The sequence below is a fragment of the Myotis nattereri genome, assembly GCF_964212035.1.
Source record: "Myotis nattereri genome assembly, chromosome: 10".
Taxonomy (NCBI): domain Eukaryota; kingdom Metazoa; phylum Chordata; class Mammalia; order Chiroptera; family Vespertilionidae; genus Myotis; species Myotis nattereri.
In genome coordinates this window covers 73,585,728-73,603,366 of record NC_138085.1, presented here as the reverse complement: position 1 = coordinate 73,603,366, position 17,639 = coordinate 73,585,728, and the positions used below count along the sequence as shown (strand labels likewise).

Genomic DNA, 17,639 nt, shown 5'->3' with positions numbered 1-17,639 from the left:
CAGCAGGGGGCCACCCCCAATTCCCTTTCAAATGAACCTAAATCTCCATCACTGAGGGCAGTCACCAGCCGACACTGAGCGCTCAGTCAGGAGAGGGGAGCTCTGTGCTCACAGAAGCTGGTCCTTCCCTAGCTGCATCATCCTGGGTCGGTAACTGAACCCTCCGAACCCTCCACCTCCCCACCTGGAAGTGGGGATAGCCTGCTGGGTGGCTCCGCTGGTTGGAGCATCATCCAGTGCACCAAAAGGTGGTGGGTTCGATTCTGGCCAGGCACACACCCAGAGTGTGGCTTAACGTCCAGTCGTCCAGTCGGGGTGCATACGATCAATGCTGCTCTTTCACATTGATGTTTGTTGTTGTTTCCTCTCTCCTTCTCCCTTCCTCTCTCTCTCAAATAAATAAAACAAACAAACATATCCTCGGGTGAGGATTTAAAAAAAACACGGTGGGATCAAAGAGTCTTCCTCCCAGGATCACAAAGATGAAAGAATACAACCAGAGCAGGGCTTCTCAAACTGGAATATGCATTTAACACGTGGGTTCTGATTCAATCGGTCTAGGGCCATGGTCGGCAAACTGCGGCTCATGAGCCACATGCGGCTCTTTGGCCCCTTGAGTGTGGCTCTTCCACAAAATACCACAAAATACCACGTGCGGGCGCGCACATACAGTGCGATTGCAACTTCGTGGCCCATGTGCAGAAGTCGGTATTTTGTGGAAGAGCCACACTCAAGGGGCCAAAGAGCTGCGTGTGGCTCGCGAGCCGCAGTTTGCCGACCACTGGTCTAGGGTGGGGCCTGCGAGTCCGCATCCCTCTCTCTCAGGTGATGCCAGGTGATGGGTGGACCACTTGGAGGGGTGAGGAGATGGCACACTCAACACATGAGTCAAAGAAAGCCACTCTGGCACCGCTACTGTTATTACTGTTAGCATCACGGCATTAGCGCTGGGAGTGCAGGCGCCTTCTTAAGGCCACCACCTGTGTGTCCAGGTGGCTCATGTCCTGATTACGCATCATCTCCCCTGTTCCTCCTTCTTTCTCCTGGCTGTTCTCTCAGGATCTGGGGCTCCCACGGTGCATACTGGAGGGTGCCCAGGCCATAGGAATGCTACCTGAGAGCCCCCCATTTCTCCTGTATGGGACCTAATGAGAGGGGTTCCAGGAGAGGAAGATGGGGTCCCTGAAGAGAGACCTGGCATGAGGGGACCTGAAAGAAGGCCACAGCCCAGTCCCTTCCTTGCTGGGGCCATAGTCTCCTTTCTCCTCAGAACCCAGCAACTGAGTACGTATTCTATGTGGCTGACGCTAGAACAGTGGCCAAGCCCCCAGGAGGCCACTGCCCACTCCTCTAGGTAGCACCTCACCAGGCTCACCATCAGGCAATGCACAGTGGCCTTCAAGGATCCCACCAGCTCTGACCCCTGCCGGCACCTCCCCTGCCTGGGCTGCTGCAGCCACACAGGAGTGCTCTGAGGCCGGATTCTGGAGATCAAGGGAATGAGCGTTTTTGCCCACCATGCTCGGCACGAAGATTCGGAAAAGATCTCACTGCAGAAGTCGCCCTTGAGCATCTCCCCCCTTTTCCCTCACGTCCCTGGCACTTGTCCACCTCCACCCAATTCTGCTACCCCCTCGCTCAGGAGAGCCACCCCCTCCCCTCTCTGTCTGCAGCGTTTGCAGCAGCTCCTAAGCACTCATCCTGCCTCTGGCCCCTTTGTTCATTCCATTCCAGGATCCAGATGGCACACTGGTCTTTCCAAAATGTACAGCCCATCATGTCAGCCCCCGGAAGGGTGGCCCTGCCTGCTCCCTCCTCATCTCACGCCCTTCTCCCTCGCTCTTTCCACGCCGGCCCGTGGGTTTCTGTCAGGCCCCCGAGTGCCCTGCTCGCCCCCACCTGAGAGCCCTATTCCTGTTCTCACTCCCTCCCTGCACACCCCTCACCTGGTGAACCCCTCAGCTTTAGGTGTAACAGCCCAGGCCGGCTGGGTTCCTCTGTTATAGTTCCCCATAGAACCCTGTTCATTTCCTCTTGGAGAACTTATCTGTGTTTAATCACACCCTTTCAGTGCGGATTTCTCATGAATGTCTGTCTCTTCAGAGGACTGTGAGGTCCTTAAGGGCAAGAAGCAGGTTTTTGTTCATGAGGATTTTCCCAGATCCTGGCACAGACCAGAGGGGTGTTTAATAAATACCTGTTGACTGACTGAGGAAGGAGCTCCTGAAATCAAATAGAAAGGGAGGTAGGGAAATCCCAAACCAAAGCAAACTCTCAAGGTGAAAAGCAGCCAGAAAGGACTGCCTGGGCCCTGGGCAGCAGCTGGGTGCCAGTGATGGAGGGGTCCCAGGAACCTGGGAGTCAGCCAAGATCTGCCCCCCGGGGACTGGCACACGTGGTGGGAAAGGGGGACAGGATCTGTCCTGCATACCTGGCCTTTTTAACAGGAGGATGGGGGCTACTTCCTTTCCTCCTCTGTTTTACTCCACTTGGGTCCCTTGAACACACCCACCGAGTGTCAGGCCACAGCCCAGGAGGCACTCGGGTGAGGCGAGGAGCCCTGGACAGGTCAGGGCCCGGGCCTCCCAGCCACACTGCAGAACGGAGGGGAGAGTGGATGGGCACACGGACTCTGAAGCCAGAGACCAGGACAGACTAAAGCCTGGGCCTCCCACTGACAGGTTTGGTGTTTCTGATCAAGTCGCTTCATCTTGGTAAGCCTCAGTCTTTTCCACCTTACATTGGGGATAATAATTCCTCTTGAAGAAGATTGTTTGGGGGAGTAAAACACTGAACACGGAGCACCTCAGAAAACGCTTTGCGCATAGTGGGAGCATCACAGACATCAGCTGAGTGATAAACGCACGGAAGACTCTTTAGTAAGTAAAGCTGAGGTCTCTTCTGGAGATGCTCTCAACCCGGCATAAATGCGAGGTTTGGATCCGTGCAGAATGAGTTATGCCAATTAATCAATTTACTCATTCCATCATACACACTTGGAAGGAAGACTTTTTAAAATTAAAATGCACATATGCAAAGCAACCTGGCAGGGCTCTGGGAGGATCAAATGTGATAATGTATGAGAAAGCGCCTTGTAAACTGTGAAGCCCTGTACAAATGCTAGTTGTGCTCATTACTGACATGTTCACAGCTCGGCTGGCCCTGAGATCGCTGGCTTAACCTGAAAGAGAGAAGTGGGCAACTTTCTGGGGCTCCAGGGCTAGACCAAGAAGCCCTCGGAGGAAGAAGAGGCCTGGACTGGGCAGTGCCCCAGCCCCCTGCCCCTCCCCCACCTGTCACAACCACAGTTTAGTCCAATCATCTAAACTCTGGTGGGCTCAGGACATCTGTGCTGGGAAGGCTCGCTGGGCTTTTAATGCCCACAGGGCATCTTCTGCCCTTGGGCACCCATGCCAGGGGGCTACAAATACAGTGATCCCCCAAACTGAGGTCTCATGGGCGAGCAAGCAGGCCAGGTGGGGCTGAGGGAAACAGGTGCACAAACAGCCTGATGGGGGGGTGTGTCTAGGGAGGGAGGGAGACAGCCATCACCCCAGTCCAGCAAATGTTGGCATTCTGCAACCCACTGTTGCCAGGTCTAGCTTTTTTATTTTGTCACAAGAAGCCAAAACTCTAGATTTTTATGTGAAATATCTTGATTTTTAAATATTGGCAACTAATTTTTTAAAAATGTTTAAAATACTACATGGGCCAAATAAAACCTGTGTGCGGGCTGCATCCAGCCAGTGGCCTGCAGGGCACACCTGGGCAAGGAGACCTTCAGCTACCATGTCCAGCCCACGCCTCCAGGGACCTGTTGGGCCCCAAATCTCCAACTTTCAGGTGAGCCCCAAAAAGGCGGCCCCTTGAGCCAGGGACTCACCTTCTTCTGTGGGGGCTCCTCGGCCGTCCTTGGGGGTGCAGCAGCCATTCTCCACGGCTCGGGAGGCTTCGGGCGGGGTCTCGGCTGCGCCCTCTCCCTCTGCCGGGGCCCCGCCCTTCTGTCCTCCAGCAGGGCTCCCCTCCTCCGGCTGGGGTCCACTCCGCTTCTCCAAGTCCCCATTGGGTAACAGCTCCGAGGGGCCTGAGTCCTGGGCCATGGATGGGGACTTGGAGGCCACCGCAGGGTCCTTCGGCGTGTCACTGCTCTCCACCTGGTCATGGAGAAGCACAGAGAGGGTCAGACCAGTGGAATTCTGGTGGAGACTCTGAAGTTCTGGTGGGAACTCTGTCCAGATAATTTTGTTCGCATAAACGTTCATTCAGTTTTGCATGACGCTCATATGTTCACAATTTTGCTCTGTTTCAAGGGGTTTACAGGCTTGACTTCCTGAAGTCAAGGGATCTATGGACTCCAGCTTAAGAAACGGGAGAAGAATCCAGCCAGGTTTGCCAGCTGGTTCCACAGCCCAAGCTGCACCCCACACATACACTCACTGAGGTGACATAGTCTTCTCTCCCCGAGCCTTCTGCAGCCTCACGACATCCCTACTTTGAAACAGGACCCCTCCGCCGAAGACCAGCCTGGGCTGATCTGACTTCTGTGCCAGAGCCGCCCAGCTCTCCCCGGGGTCTCTAAACCCAGTGACTAGCTGCCAGGAGGGTCAAACCGCCCCCCCCCCCCAAGCATTCCTCTGAGCCCCAAAGCCCAGCACATTCTTTCCCTCAGGTCTGGCCCCCACGGCTTCTCCCAGGTGCTCAGACCCCAGGACAGCCAAGGCCCCGCCAAGCAATTCTCAGTCTGTACAGCACACCCTCCCCAGCGCATGGCCCGAGCTTCCCCCTCCAAGAGGAAATGCAATGCTTCGTCCCCAAGCACCTAAGAACTCCCTACAGGTAAACTATCAATAACAGTTTGGCGAGTATCTTTCTTAGACTTTTCTTCCTATGTATCTACATGTGTAAGTTACATGTGTAAGTTATATGTATAAATTACATGTGTAAGTTACATGTTTAAGTTACATCACGTGTAAGTTACATGTTTATACATATGTACTCACACACTGGTCCAGAATTGTTCTTTCTAAAGCAGCGGTTCTCAACCTGTGGGTCGCGACCCCTTTGGGGGTCGAACGACCCTTTCACAGGGGTCGCCTAAGACCATCGGAAAACACATATATAATTACATATTGTTTTTGTGATGAATCACTATGCTTTCATGATGTTCCATTGGTAACAATGAAATTGGGGGTCACCACACCATGAGGAACTGTATTAAAGCGTCGCCGCATTAGGAAGGTTGAGAACCACTGGTCTAAGATCTCAACTCTGAGCCTGCTATTATTTGGTGACAAACCCCCACGGGTGGCAAATAGAAACTAGGGCCTTGGGAAAAACAATAAAAATAAAAAACAGGACTAAACCAGGGTCCTCCTTGGACGAGCCTGCAGACACATGGAGCAGCATGCGCGCGGAGGGAACTCCAGGCCCCTGGCCAAGCTGTTCTCCTGGCTGTGTGGCAGCCCGGCGGGCGGGCCTGCTTCCAGGAAGAGCACCTCCCATGGAAAGCTGCAAATGTGCGCAGTCCTCCGCAGCGGGGCGGGAGGCGGCAGCAAGAGGAAGAGCAGGCCTCCAGCGGAAGCGGAAGCGAGAATTCCACCACTAGGTTTTTGCACTGAGGCCAAAGCCAGCAGAGCCAGGAGGTCAGACGCGGGAATGCAAGTGGAGCAAGAGGCGTCTCTCTCCTCCGCTGCCGCCCCACGCACGCTCTCCAGGACTCGGATGGATGCTCTCCAGGACTCGGATGGATTTTCCCCACCTCCCTGCGCAAACCAACAGGGCTCCCCAGCCTAGAAGGCCCCGCCCTGGTGAAAGTCCTCTCACCCTCAAGGCTTGCTCTTATGGGAGGAAGTCAGCGGCCCAGGCAGCCTGGAGAGTGGGGCACGCCTGGGCCCCCACAGCCACCCCAGGTCTGGCTGTGCCAGGCACCACACAGCTGCAAGCGGGGACCCCCGGGGGGGGGGGGGGGTGGGATTCCCGCGGGCCCACTGTGTAGGTCACAGCCAATTTCTCACCATGGCCGTGTTCTCCTTTCCTCAAGCCACTTGCTGCCCCACAGACACCTCGAGTTGGGGTAGGCCCCTGGCTCCAAAAGCTGCTCAAGACAACTCTGCTGTCATTCACTTCCTGCCTGGGAACCACATGGCTTCTTCCCACCTGGGACTCACTTCCTGTTGACTGCCAGCTCCTTAGCACAGACAATCAGGAGCACCTGTTCCGAGACCTCACACAGCCAGGCCCCCCCCCCCGTCCCCCTCCCCGTAAGCTCCCCTCCCAGGCAGCCCCACAGGACCCTGTCTGAGGCAGTGCAGACACTCCATCCCCTCAGAGGCAGGCGGATGAGGAGGAAGAGGGGTTACTCTGCACAGCTCCAGCCCCAGGGTTAGCAGCTTCCCTCCCCTCTTCCCAACCGGGCCATTCTTCATGCCCATCCTCTCTGGTCCTGGGTGAGCCTGCATCCCCAAAGCTCTGGGATGAGGGGGAGCTACTGACTCCTGCTGTGGACCCCTTTGATGCACCTTACGCACTGAGAACCCACCCTGAGCCCCTCACCGCCCTCTCTTTGGGGCCCAGGGTCACTGGGCAGATCACCAAGAGGGAGGGAGGAGGTCCACAGGCAAAGGGACTGAAGCAATCCTTCAAATCTCTGGGGAGGAGCTGGGTGCTCCCCAAAAGGGGCATCGCAGGCGAGAAGAAAGCATCACCCACACCTGGAAGCCACTGAGAGCGGCGACCCCAGCCAGGCCTGCAGGCTCCTGCCCCCACCTCCACGCCTTCCTCTCAGCTGCCTCCTCTGCTCTCCCCTCCTCTCCCCTGTCGGTCCCATCAGCTTGTGCCTCTTGGAGGCAGGACCTGTGCCGGGTTAGACTCAGCATGGAGTGGGGCACCTGGCAGGTGCTCCGGATTCACAAGTGCTTCCTTGCGGCTGAAGGCCGGGTGCAGAGCGAGAGCAGCCCGCTCAGACACTATGGGGAGTCTCCACTTCGCTGCATGTCAGATCTGGCTGTTAAAAACTCTGTTTCTGTTTGCTTTTATTTCTGTAGTTGCCTTGAAAGGAGGCACAGCACACCCTGAGACATTCGTTTTTCCCACGGGGAGAGGAGGAAGGAGCAGCAGAGGCCGCCGGCCCTTTTAGAAGGCACCAACCACCTGCAGCTGTAGGTGACAATTTCATCTTCCTTTGCTTCTCACCAATGGGGCTGGGGAGGGGGAGGGGCATGACAGCAATGAGCACACTCTCTTCTCTCTTGGGTGGGTGGGGGCAACAGGTTTGAGACAAGCTTGATCTTGTCGCCCACGTGCCCCTGCCCATGCCCATGCCCATTATGCCTCACTCTGGCTCTTCAAACCCTGCCGCCACCTCCTGGGGGCCCTCAGAATTTGGGGCAACTGCCTCCTGCTTCTCTGTTGCCTACCACCCACCCTTTGAGCTCCTCCTGGAGCAGCTTATTCCAACTTGCTGAAGGCAGTGGTCCTTAATGGGGGGTGCGGGGGGCGATTTTGCCCCAGAGGGCATTTGGCAATGTGTCTGAGACATTTGTGGTGGTCACACTGGGGTGGGGCAGACTGCTGGCTTCCTGTGTGTAGGGGCCAGGCGTGCTGCTAAACACTCTGTAAGATCCAGGATGGCGCCCACAACAAAGAATTATTCATTCAGCCCAAAATGTCAACGTCAAAATGCGCTGTTGCTGAAAAGCCCTGGGCTGAAGGTAGGGGCACTGACCAGAGGCTGCCTTTTTTCTAAGGACCATTTAAAAAACAACTTGAGCCCAGTCAGAGTGGCTCAGTGCATTGAACTTCATGCACCGAAAGGTTGCCGGTTCAATTCCTGGTCAGAGCACATACCTGGGTTGTGGGCTGGATCCTCAGTCGATGAGCGTACAGATAGCAACCCATCAATGTATCTCTCTCACATCGATGTTGATGTCTCCCTCTCTCCCTCTCTCTCCCTCTCCCCCTCCCTCTCCCTCTCAACATGTCCTAGGGTGAGGATTAAAAAAGTAAAGTTAAAAAAATCTTTAAGAAAATACCGTGATAAAGTATACATAACCTAAAATTTACCATTTTAACTGCCCTCAAGCGTACAATTAATTCAGTGGCACTGAAGTACATTCACACTGTTGAACAACCACCACCACCATTCACTCCTCTTCAGAACTTCTCATCATCCCAAACAGAAACTCTGTACCCATTAAACAACTCCCCACACCCTGCCCCCAGGCCCTGGTAACCCCTGTTCTACTTTCTGTCTTCGAAGGAACATTTTAAAGTCATCTGCCCGTCTGTCTCTCACACACACACAAACCTGGGAGGGCTCAGTGCGAGGCCCTGGGCTTTGGACACCTCAGCCTCACCCCACCCTCAGCTCGCAAAGCCTCAGGGGGTGACAGGCTGCTGCCCTCCCCCACCCCCCCGCCTGGCCCCATGGAGTGGGGTTAAAGTCCACCCCGGCGTTTCCCTGTCTCCCAGCCCCTGCGTGCCTCCCGTGTGTTTACAGAGCACATCCTATCTCATTATAGCACTCCCCACACTGTTCCTAATTATTTGTTACCGAGCACAGGACCCAGCGTAAATATGCTGATACGATTAATAGATTTAATTGTCACGACTCTCCTGACGGAGTGTTCCGCTCACTTTCCCCGGGACACGGCCCGGAGGCTTACCTCGGCTCACACACCTTCAGTGGTCAACTTCCAGACGGACCCAGGGACCGGAGAGGCCTCTGGAAGCGGCTCTTGCTCTGGGCTGAGTCTCCGGAAAAGCCCAACCTCAAATCCCCAGGGTTCCCAGGAGGAAAGGAGGCTTTGATGGGCCCGAGCAGGGCCGGGGGAAGGCTGCCGGCTGTTTTCCTGGCAGCAGCCACTGCAAGGTGAAGCCCGCGGCAAAGCAAGCAGGAGCCTTCCGCAGGGAACCTGTCCAGGCCAAAGCCAAGTCCCCAGCCACCCCTCTGCTGCAAGTCTGGTCTGAACCCCCAAACCCCCACCCACCCCTCGCAGGTGAGGCGTTGTCCCCCTCGGTGGGCAGAACTCGAAGGCTCCAGAGAGGGAAGTGACTTTGGAGAGGCTCTGGACTATAGTTATATTTACCACAAAAAATTAAAGCCGGCAAATAAGAAGTAAGGGAGACAATGCATGGGGAACGGGGCCCGGGCATCTGTGGGTGCAGGAGCCCACTCACCTGGCCCAGGGTAGAGGGGGAGGCCCGGAGCCCCTGGAGGTAGAAGCCAGGGTCCTGGGCTGGCTCTGGGCGCCTGACTCCCCTTTTACCCCGTGATGGGGACTGCGGCTGAAAGGGGTCTTCTCCCTCTGACCCCAGGCAGCTCTGGGGAGGGAGGCCCAGCGGCCAGCAGATGCAGGGATGGCCCTCCACATGCCCGTCCTCGGCCTCCCCTCCCCCTCCCTCATGATACTGCCATTGCGCCTTTAAAGCCCTTGGCAGTGCTCAGCTCTGTGCCAGCCGGGAACCCTGGCGTCAGGCCAGTGTTGGCCTCTTGATTAAAGCGCCACACACACACACACACACACACACACACACACACACGCTGTGCACCATCGCCCAGAGGTACTCGCCCACCCCACAGGCCCGAGATGCCACAGAGGGGTGTCAACGAAATCACAGTCCCCTTCCACTCACACCCGAAGCCGATTCCAGCTCCTTGTCTCCTGCAGGCCCAACGGCCCCCACCAAACCCTGGATTTTCCCAGGTTGAGTCCAGTTTCAGAAAACAGCCACGGAGTCCACTGAAGCAGGGCAGCCCTGCCCCACAAGTGTTGGCGCTGGGCCCCAGCGGCCCCCTCTCCTCTGCTCCGGGCCTTCCTGCAGCCCCTCCCTGGCAGCCCTCGGATCTGACTGGCGGAAGTGGCCTTGAGTCAGGGAGCGCCAGAGAGGTGCACCCCACGGCTCCTTCCAAGAGAGGTCCCATATGCGCCCCCTCGCCCCCCAGCCTCCTGGAGCGAATGGAGCCAGGCTCCCGTACTCTGGAATGAGGAGTCTGACCCCTCCAATTTCCTTCTCCCTGGTGGAGCCGCTAAAAGGGCCACCAGTGGGGTCAAGGGACCAGAGACTAAAGAGCAGAGACCAAAGAGAGCCAACTCTGGAAAATCTGGCCACAGCTGGGCACCTCTAGGTCCTACTTCCGTCACCATTTAGCCTGGTAGCTGCCTTCCCACCTGCCCCTGAGCTCTCTCCACCGCGCTCTGCCATCTCTCCACCGCGCTCTGCCATCTCTCCACCGCGCTCTGCCATCTCTCCACCGCGCTCTGCCATCTCTCCACCGCGCTCTGCCATCTCTCCACCATGCTCTGCCATCTCTCCACCGCGCTCTATCATGCACGTACGTGTGTGTGTGTGTGTGTGACTCAAGTTCAGAACGTCAGGGCCCAGCAAAGCTTTCGAAGCCAGTCACTCCGTCCGTGCCCCTGTGGGTCATGGCGAGAAGGCACATGCCTAGTGAGTGGCCAGCCCACTCGGGGTTCCGCTTCCAGCAGGGACACCTGTCCACCTGGAAGAGGGCCTGGCTGTGCTCTTTGAAGTCAACCTCAAAGGATTTCAGGGTGAGTTGAAGGTCCCCTTACAAAAGCCATCATGTATAGAAGATGCACGTATTTAAGTAAAACTCTTGAAATTCTCGTTTTCCACCTCTACCATCCATGCTGAGGGTGACAGGTTTGGTAAGAAGGGAACGCACTGGGGAGATGGCGCTGCCTCTTCTGTGTTTCGTGTACTTTCCTGAAGTTTCTCATGGGTACCTACCTGCCCCCTCCCCCACCTCAGCACTGGGGTGTGCTCATCCTGCCCCACCCCTGGGACATGATTTCATGGCTTTAATCACATCCCCTCTCGGCCTTTGTCTCTCCAGACTCCAGAGTCATAATCTCTTTCGTCTGTCCTCACTTGGCAGCCTTGCTCCCCCTTGATCAATTTAGCTGCCCTTCTCTGGAGCTTTTCCAACTTGGTTACATCTTTCTTAAGGTGGCAGAACTGAAACACAAAATTCCCTGGGTGAGGATGATGAAAGAGCCCCAGTGTCAACAGCCCTGCCAGAGGCGTGTGCTGGCGGGTACCTACCCCAGCAGGAGTGGTGCAGGTGCAGCCTGCTCCAGAGCAGCCTAGAGGCGGGGACCTGGGGTGAGGCTGGGACCTGGGGAAGGCTGGGACCTGAGGGGAGGCTGGGACCTGGGGAAGGCTGGGACCTGGGGAAGGCTGGGACCTTGCGGGGATCCTGGGACTTGAGGGGAGGCTGAGCGGGGGAAGCTGGGACCTGGGGAAGGCTGGGACCTTGCAGGGAGGCTGGGACCTGGGGAAGGCTGGGACTTGAGGGGGTGAGGCTGGAACTTGAGGGGCGGGTGGGACCTGGGGGGGGGGAGGCTGGGGCCTGAGGGAATGACTGCCTTTAGCTGGAGGTGGCCCTGGAATGTGTGACTCTGGGGAAGGGGCCAGGGAGGGATGAAAATATACAGGGATTTTTTTTGAAACAATAAAACAGAGACTTGGGGACTTCACTGAGATGCCCCTCCCACTGGCAGTCTGGAGTGGCCTTCCAAAGGGCCCCTGACGAGTCTGCTCCCTTCTGATGTCTCGGTCTCTGACAATAACCCTGGCGCCATGTCTGAGGTCTGGAAACATCTGTTCTCGCCCCTTCCTCTCCCTCCTCTGGAGCGGCCCGCAGCGCGGGCCCTGCCAATTCTGTCCCCCCACTGCTGCCCCAGCGGGCTCTGGGGGTGTCTCCTGGCATCACCCTCCCTCCCTCTATCTCCCTGCATTCTTCTGTGCTCAGCCCATCCTGCTCAGGGATGCCAGAGCCAGCTTCCCAAACATGCCTCCCATCACTTCAGGCCCCCACCCCTCAGAATCCTTCCAGAGACACACAGCACACTTTGCAGGGGATACAGCGCAAACCACCAGGCTGCCTGCAGACCGCCTCTCCCGCCACGATGGAAACCACTGTTCTTAAATGAAACCCTATTCCACTCGGCCTTCGGGCCTCCCCACTACATGTATCCACGTGCTCATTCCCCCTCCACACTTCACGCAGGAAGGTCCTAAGGTAGGAAAGCCTCCCACTTTTCCATGGACTTCGAAGGTTACCCCCTACGAAGGCCCAAGGCCACATGTGTTCGCACTTGACGTCCAGCCCACAGGCCAGGAGCTTCGGTGCTGGAAGCCATTAGTGGCTGCTGATCTGCCTGGTCGGGTGGGGAACGAACAGGTGAATCTGCAGGGCACAGTCACAAAAGTCTCAAACCTGGTGAGAAAGACAGCCCCGTTTTCTTCACACCTTCAAAAACATGGTAAGGCAGGCAGCAGGCTCACAAGGGGGCGGAGGGGGGCGGTGCGGGGAGGGGAACTCCGGAGGGGCTGGGCCCAGGAAGGACTCTTTCAGAAGTTTGTGTGTGTGTGTGTGTGTGTGTGTGTGTGTGTGGTTTATGAAGGAAATGCAAGTTAACATATCAGCACCAATACCCCAGGTAGAACTCAGCTTCATTTTCACTTCACAGACTGCCTTCCACAAATATTTTTATAGTGAAATGTCACGAATTTGCTACTGAGTGCCTCACATTGTGCTCTGACTCATATTTCTTCAGATGCCCACCGGGCACTGCCCAAGACACGGGACGCTCTGCGAATGTGCGTGTCATCCTGGCACAGGGGCAGTGCTAGCCTCCTGTGCATCCTCCCCGTGTCAGTGTGTGCGCCGCCGAAACCAGCACGCCTGCAGGAAGTGTTGTGCATAAAAAGAAGGCACCAAGTCACTGAGCCAGGGTTCCGGGGGGCAAGCGAAGGAGCGGCTCTGACCTGGACACAGAGGGGATCTGGGCTCTGTCTTAACTTGGAGATGAATCAGAAGGTCATGTCAGGTTGGAAGAGGAGCCGGCGCTGCAGACTCCCAGCAGCTGCGTTACCCGGGACCCGGCCGGCTTCCCCGCAGAGGAGGGTTCCCTGCCTTCCCACAGTCCGTACCCCGTCTTTGGCTCTGAAGTGGGGCAGTTCTGCCCTCTGGAACTCACTCACTCAGGCGTCATGTTGGAGGTTCGGCGTGGAGTGAGTAACTGCTGGCTCTGGGCCGGCCTGGCTGAGCTCAGCGCCTGCTCCCAGCCCCTCCTGCCCCTCCTCCCCCTCCCCGCCCTCCCCTTCTGGGTTATTCTTAGCAAGAGGTGACCTCAGGGTGCTCCCACTGAGCAAAATTAACCCTGGAGGGAGTTGGTGGGTATAAATCTTCAGTAAGTAAGTACATCGAGATACTAAAGAGGCCATGAGCCCGGAAGGGCTGGTCATCCCCTAGAGGGTCTGCTGGGCCCGGGCAGGAACCCTCCCTCCGGGTACCCCAGCTGTGAGCAGCGCCAAGGACAAAGGCAGTCGCAGGGCTTGTCTGGGCTTGTGACCAGGCAGGAACCTGCCTCGGACATCTTCACTCCGTACTCTGTGCCGTCCTTGGGAGCTGGCGAACAGGAAGATGCCTCTTCCGCCCACCCCCGCTGCTCACACCCACACGCAGGCTCACACTCTTGGCCAGCAGAGACCAGCCCGGCATGCCACTGTCCCCTCCTCCCTGAAATGGGCACCCGCCAGCCCGCAGGCCCTGACTTCAGGTGCCAGCTCCCTTCCTAAGCCCCGCCCTGCCCGGCAGCGGCTTCCTGTTTCCTGTTGCCGGCTCTGATCGAAAGCAAGCGTCTTGGCTCTGAGGCCAGCGCGGCGGACGAAGCCATGCCCGGTCTCAGTGGGCCCCCCTCTCCCTCCTCAGACCACCACAGCCTTACCCATTTCCTGGTGGGCTCCCTGGTATTTGGGTCCATCGCCCCCCTCAGGTTATATTTTCTCTGTGTGCTTTTTGGACCAGATCTACACACTTTTTCAAACAGCCCTGCGCTCACATATTAACAAGTAAAATGCTGGACACCCAGTTTTCGGGGTGGCGTGACCGGAGGGGGTGAGGAGGGACGAGCGCTGTGGGCTTTGCGGCTGGGAGGTGTGGGGGCCATCCACTCTGAATCTCACTCAGTCTCCTCATCTGAATGTGAGGAAGGTGGCGAAGCGGGCCCCCATCTCTCTCACAGGTTTGCCGTCAGCACCACCTAAGTCACTCACTGTTGTAAAGGCCTTTGTAGGCATCAGGGGTTGCACAGCTCCGAGCATTTATTCACGGTGTCTGTCCTCAGTGAGGTGGGTACAGTGCTCTGCGGCTCAGCTCAGTGACTACCAGGCTGGTGGCACCAAACATCACATCTCGTGGAAAGCCAGGCTCTTTCCACCTGCTTTTCCAACTGTCGGGGGTGAGAGGCTAGATTTTTGCCTTTTTTTTTTTTTTTTTAATTCCCAATCCATCAAGAAATGTAACTTTTGAGAAATACAAAATCATGCACTTGGATGTGGCCATAGTATCAAACTGATACAAAAGTTTCTAAACACTTATTCTCAAATTGTATAGAGACAGGTGACAGCACATGTCTTTAATTTCTCGGTGTTCATTTTGATTAATTTTACAAACAGTTCAACAGGGAGCATCAGTGTGGTTCGTGCTGGCTGAGCTGGGCTGCCTTCGCAAGGCAGGCTCGACGGGCTGGGCTCTGGGGCAGGCGGAGAAAAGAGGAGGCTGGGAAACACGCTTGATGTGTTCAAGGAGCAGCAAGAAGAGGGGGTTTCTGTTTCTGTGGCAAGAGGTGGATACTGAGCACCAGCACAGGGGCAGGAGAGACCCCGTGGTGAGGAGCCAGATGGAACATTCCAGATCTTGTTCCATAAGAAACAGAGTCCCTGGAGATTCTTGAGCAGAGATGTGCCACGGGCTGTGTTAGGTAGAATTATGTGTGGTCTCCTTTCTAGCTTCCTAGGTTGAAAGCTAAGTCTTATCGATCTGTGCGGCCTCCCCCACCCTGGTAGGTGCTCAGTAGGTATGAAGTATTTGTCCTGGGGAAGGAAGGGCTGGGGGCTGGGAAACCATCCTGGGGTCAGGCCTGGGTGAGGGTGCAGCCAGGAGGCAGGTGCAGGAGCAGGAATGAGTGGAAGGCACCCAGAGCAGATAGGCCTTGGAGGCAAAGATTTCCTAACCTTGGGCCCGGGAGGGATATCGAGGACACTAACAGATGTAGCTCATGCAACCTTTGCACAAATAAAGAGCCCAGCCCGAAGCCAGGTTTTCCTCTCTTGCTTCCCAGCACTTCTCCCTCTATTCCACCTGTGGGGACCCGAGCCCAGCTCCCTCCCCTTTCCAGCTTAGCTGGATGACACACACTCAGCTGCTCCAAGCTCCCTGGCCTGTCGTTCTCAGGGCCACAGCGGCACCAGGTCCCCAGAAACCTTCCCTGCTGTGCTCCTCTGCTGGGGAGGGAGGGAGGCGCCAGGTCAAGCATTTGCTCAAGCACAAGAGAACCAGATGGCCTGTAGGTCCAGGGACCAGGGGTTGACTGACCTCTTGCTGTAGCATGAATTTCCTCCTCGGCTGCCCAATCCCCTACCCCCGCCCCGGGCCCTGCTGTCCAGGAAGCGCTGTGCTGGCTGCTTTCCTTGGGGTCAGTCTTGCTCTGCTTCCCCGATGTGCAAGGGGTTCCGTCCCAACAGCTGCCTCAGCCTCACGCCTTCCCATCAGGCTTGCCTTCCCCACGCTCTCTCTCCTTTCCTGGGGCCTATCTTGAGGTGTCATCTAGAACACGGCCTGCGCGTTTGGGATCACTTTGCTGATGTAAAGCACCACCGGAGTGGCCAGGGCAGGTATGGCTTCTGGCCACATTGTACCGACACGCGGAAGCTCAGAGGTGTTCCGGAACCTGCCCAGGATCACACAGCTGGGCTACGGTCAACCCAGTGCTGTTTCTTCTGTCCAACTGAGGTTGCTGTGGCCTCCTGAAGAGGAAGGTCTGGCCAGCAAGGACAGGACAGATCCCTGTTGAGCACTCGCTCTTTGGTGACTGAATCCATTGAATTCTCCCTGGGTCTAGGACAGCGGTTCTCAACCTGTGGGTCGCGATCCCTTTGGCGGTCGAACGGCCCTTTCACAGGGGTCGCCTAAGACCATCCTGCATATCAGATATTTACATGACGATTCATCACAGTAGCAACATGACAGTGATGAAGTAGCAACGAAAATAATTTTATGGTTGGGTCACAACATGAGGAAGTGTATTTAAAGGGCCAGAAGGTTGAGAACCACTGGTCTAGGAGGAATGCATGCTTACCATCTCTGATTTTTGGAAGGGGGACCTGGTTACCCAGGTGGATTTAAACTCGGTCCGCTGGACTCCACATGCAGACTGTTCCTTCCACACTGCGCCCTGTTCCAGGCTGGAAACACATGACGCGCACTGCCCCTTCCCCACTCGGCCGTACCCCTCACCTCTCGTGTGTACATCTCTGGACACATTTCCACACACCTCCCTCCTGCCCCCGGGGCTGCACCCCACCTCGCAGTGACGTACCCTCCCGCTGGCTCCAGGGGCTCACAGGGAGGCGTCAAAGGGTTGCAAGGTCTTCATTTGCTATAGGTGGGGGCCCTTATCCCCAGCACCCAGATCGGGGACGGTGGGTCATGGGCACACGTGCAGGTGTGCAATCACGTGGTCTCTGACTCAACCTGGCTCCCCACCCACTCCAGCTGGCACTGTGCCCACCTTCTCCCACTAGGTGCCCTGTGGGTGTGGGTGGAGGTGAATGGAGGGGCACCCTGGGAACGCACCCCAGGATGCAGCCTGGAGTCTGCTGCAAGCTGGACATTCCTTTAAAGTCCCCTGTTTTATCTTTCAACTTCATGTGAATTTTTCATTTCAGGACATAAAATACTCATGTTTACGTTAATATTAAAATGCCTAAAATTAACAGTTAAATGCCTTCATTTCTACCCCCTCCCATCCCCTTCCTCTCCAAATCTTCAAGCAGAATTGGGAATGGTGCACTTCGACCATGCAGGTTCCCCAACCCCAGGCTCTGAGAACCACCCAGGCCCAGCTGTTGCGGCCTGCCCTCCCTCCCTCAGCTGTCTCCTTTCACGCCAGCCCTTCACCCTGGCGCTGCCCAAGGGGAGACTCTACTCTGCTGAGAGCATTTCCTTGAAGGGCAGTCACAAATCCGGAGCTCTGGCTCCTCTCCTTACCTTCCTGCCTCAAGTTTCCCATTCGCAGCTGGAAGGGGCTAAAAGAAAGGAACCAGCTGTCTCTGGTGCTGGCAGATAATCATTGCTCTGCCTCAGTTTAAGGCATACGAAGGCAGGCTACAGCCCGCAGGCCTTGCCCTCCAGAGCACTCCTCATCGTGGGCAACCTGAGCCCCTCCTAGACTCGGGGGCAGCAGCACCTGGCTGCCTGGGGCTTGTGGGCAGCCTGTGCCCACACTTCCGTGGGACTTAACCAGGACCCAGTTCTCCTCCCTTACACAGGGCCTTCTTAGCCTGCATGTCTTCCCTACTCACTCTGATCAGACCCCCTATCTAGCTCCCATCCTCCGGTCCTCTGGGTGGGTGTGTGGATGGGGAGGGCGGAGCCAGTGCAGGCAGGTTAGGCAGAAGCAAGTTCTGCCCTGTTGGGATTCTTGCTGCCCTTTCAGAGGGAAGGCGGGAGTCAGGGGCCTGGTTCAAGTCCCTGCTCTGCCCGAACCCACAGTTTCCATGTAGAAAAGGGAAATCGTGGGAGTGGTTGAGGGGCTCAAAGAATGGAG

The 17,639-nt window shown here is 56.6% G+C and overlaps 1 protein-coding gene across 4 annotated transcripts in view; it reads right to left on the bottom strand.

Annotated features, from left to right (window-relative positions):
* The window catches only part of DNMT3A (DNA methyltransferase 3 alpha), a 93,929-nt gene that overhangs the window by 39,850 nt on the left and 36,440 nt on the right, over positions 1-17,639 (bottom strand). For all 4 annotated transcript variants that reach the window (XM_081101379.1, XM_081101376.1, XM_081101377.1 and 1 more), the window contains one exon: positions 3,884-4,154. In XM_081101379.1, the coding sequence (XP_080957505.1) occupies positions 3,884-4,154 (271 nt within the window). The remainder of the gene's footprint in view (positions 1-3,883; positions 4,155-17,639) is intronic.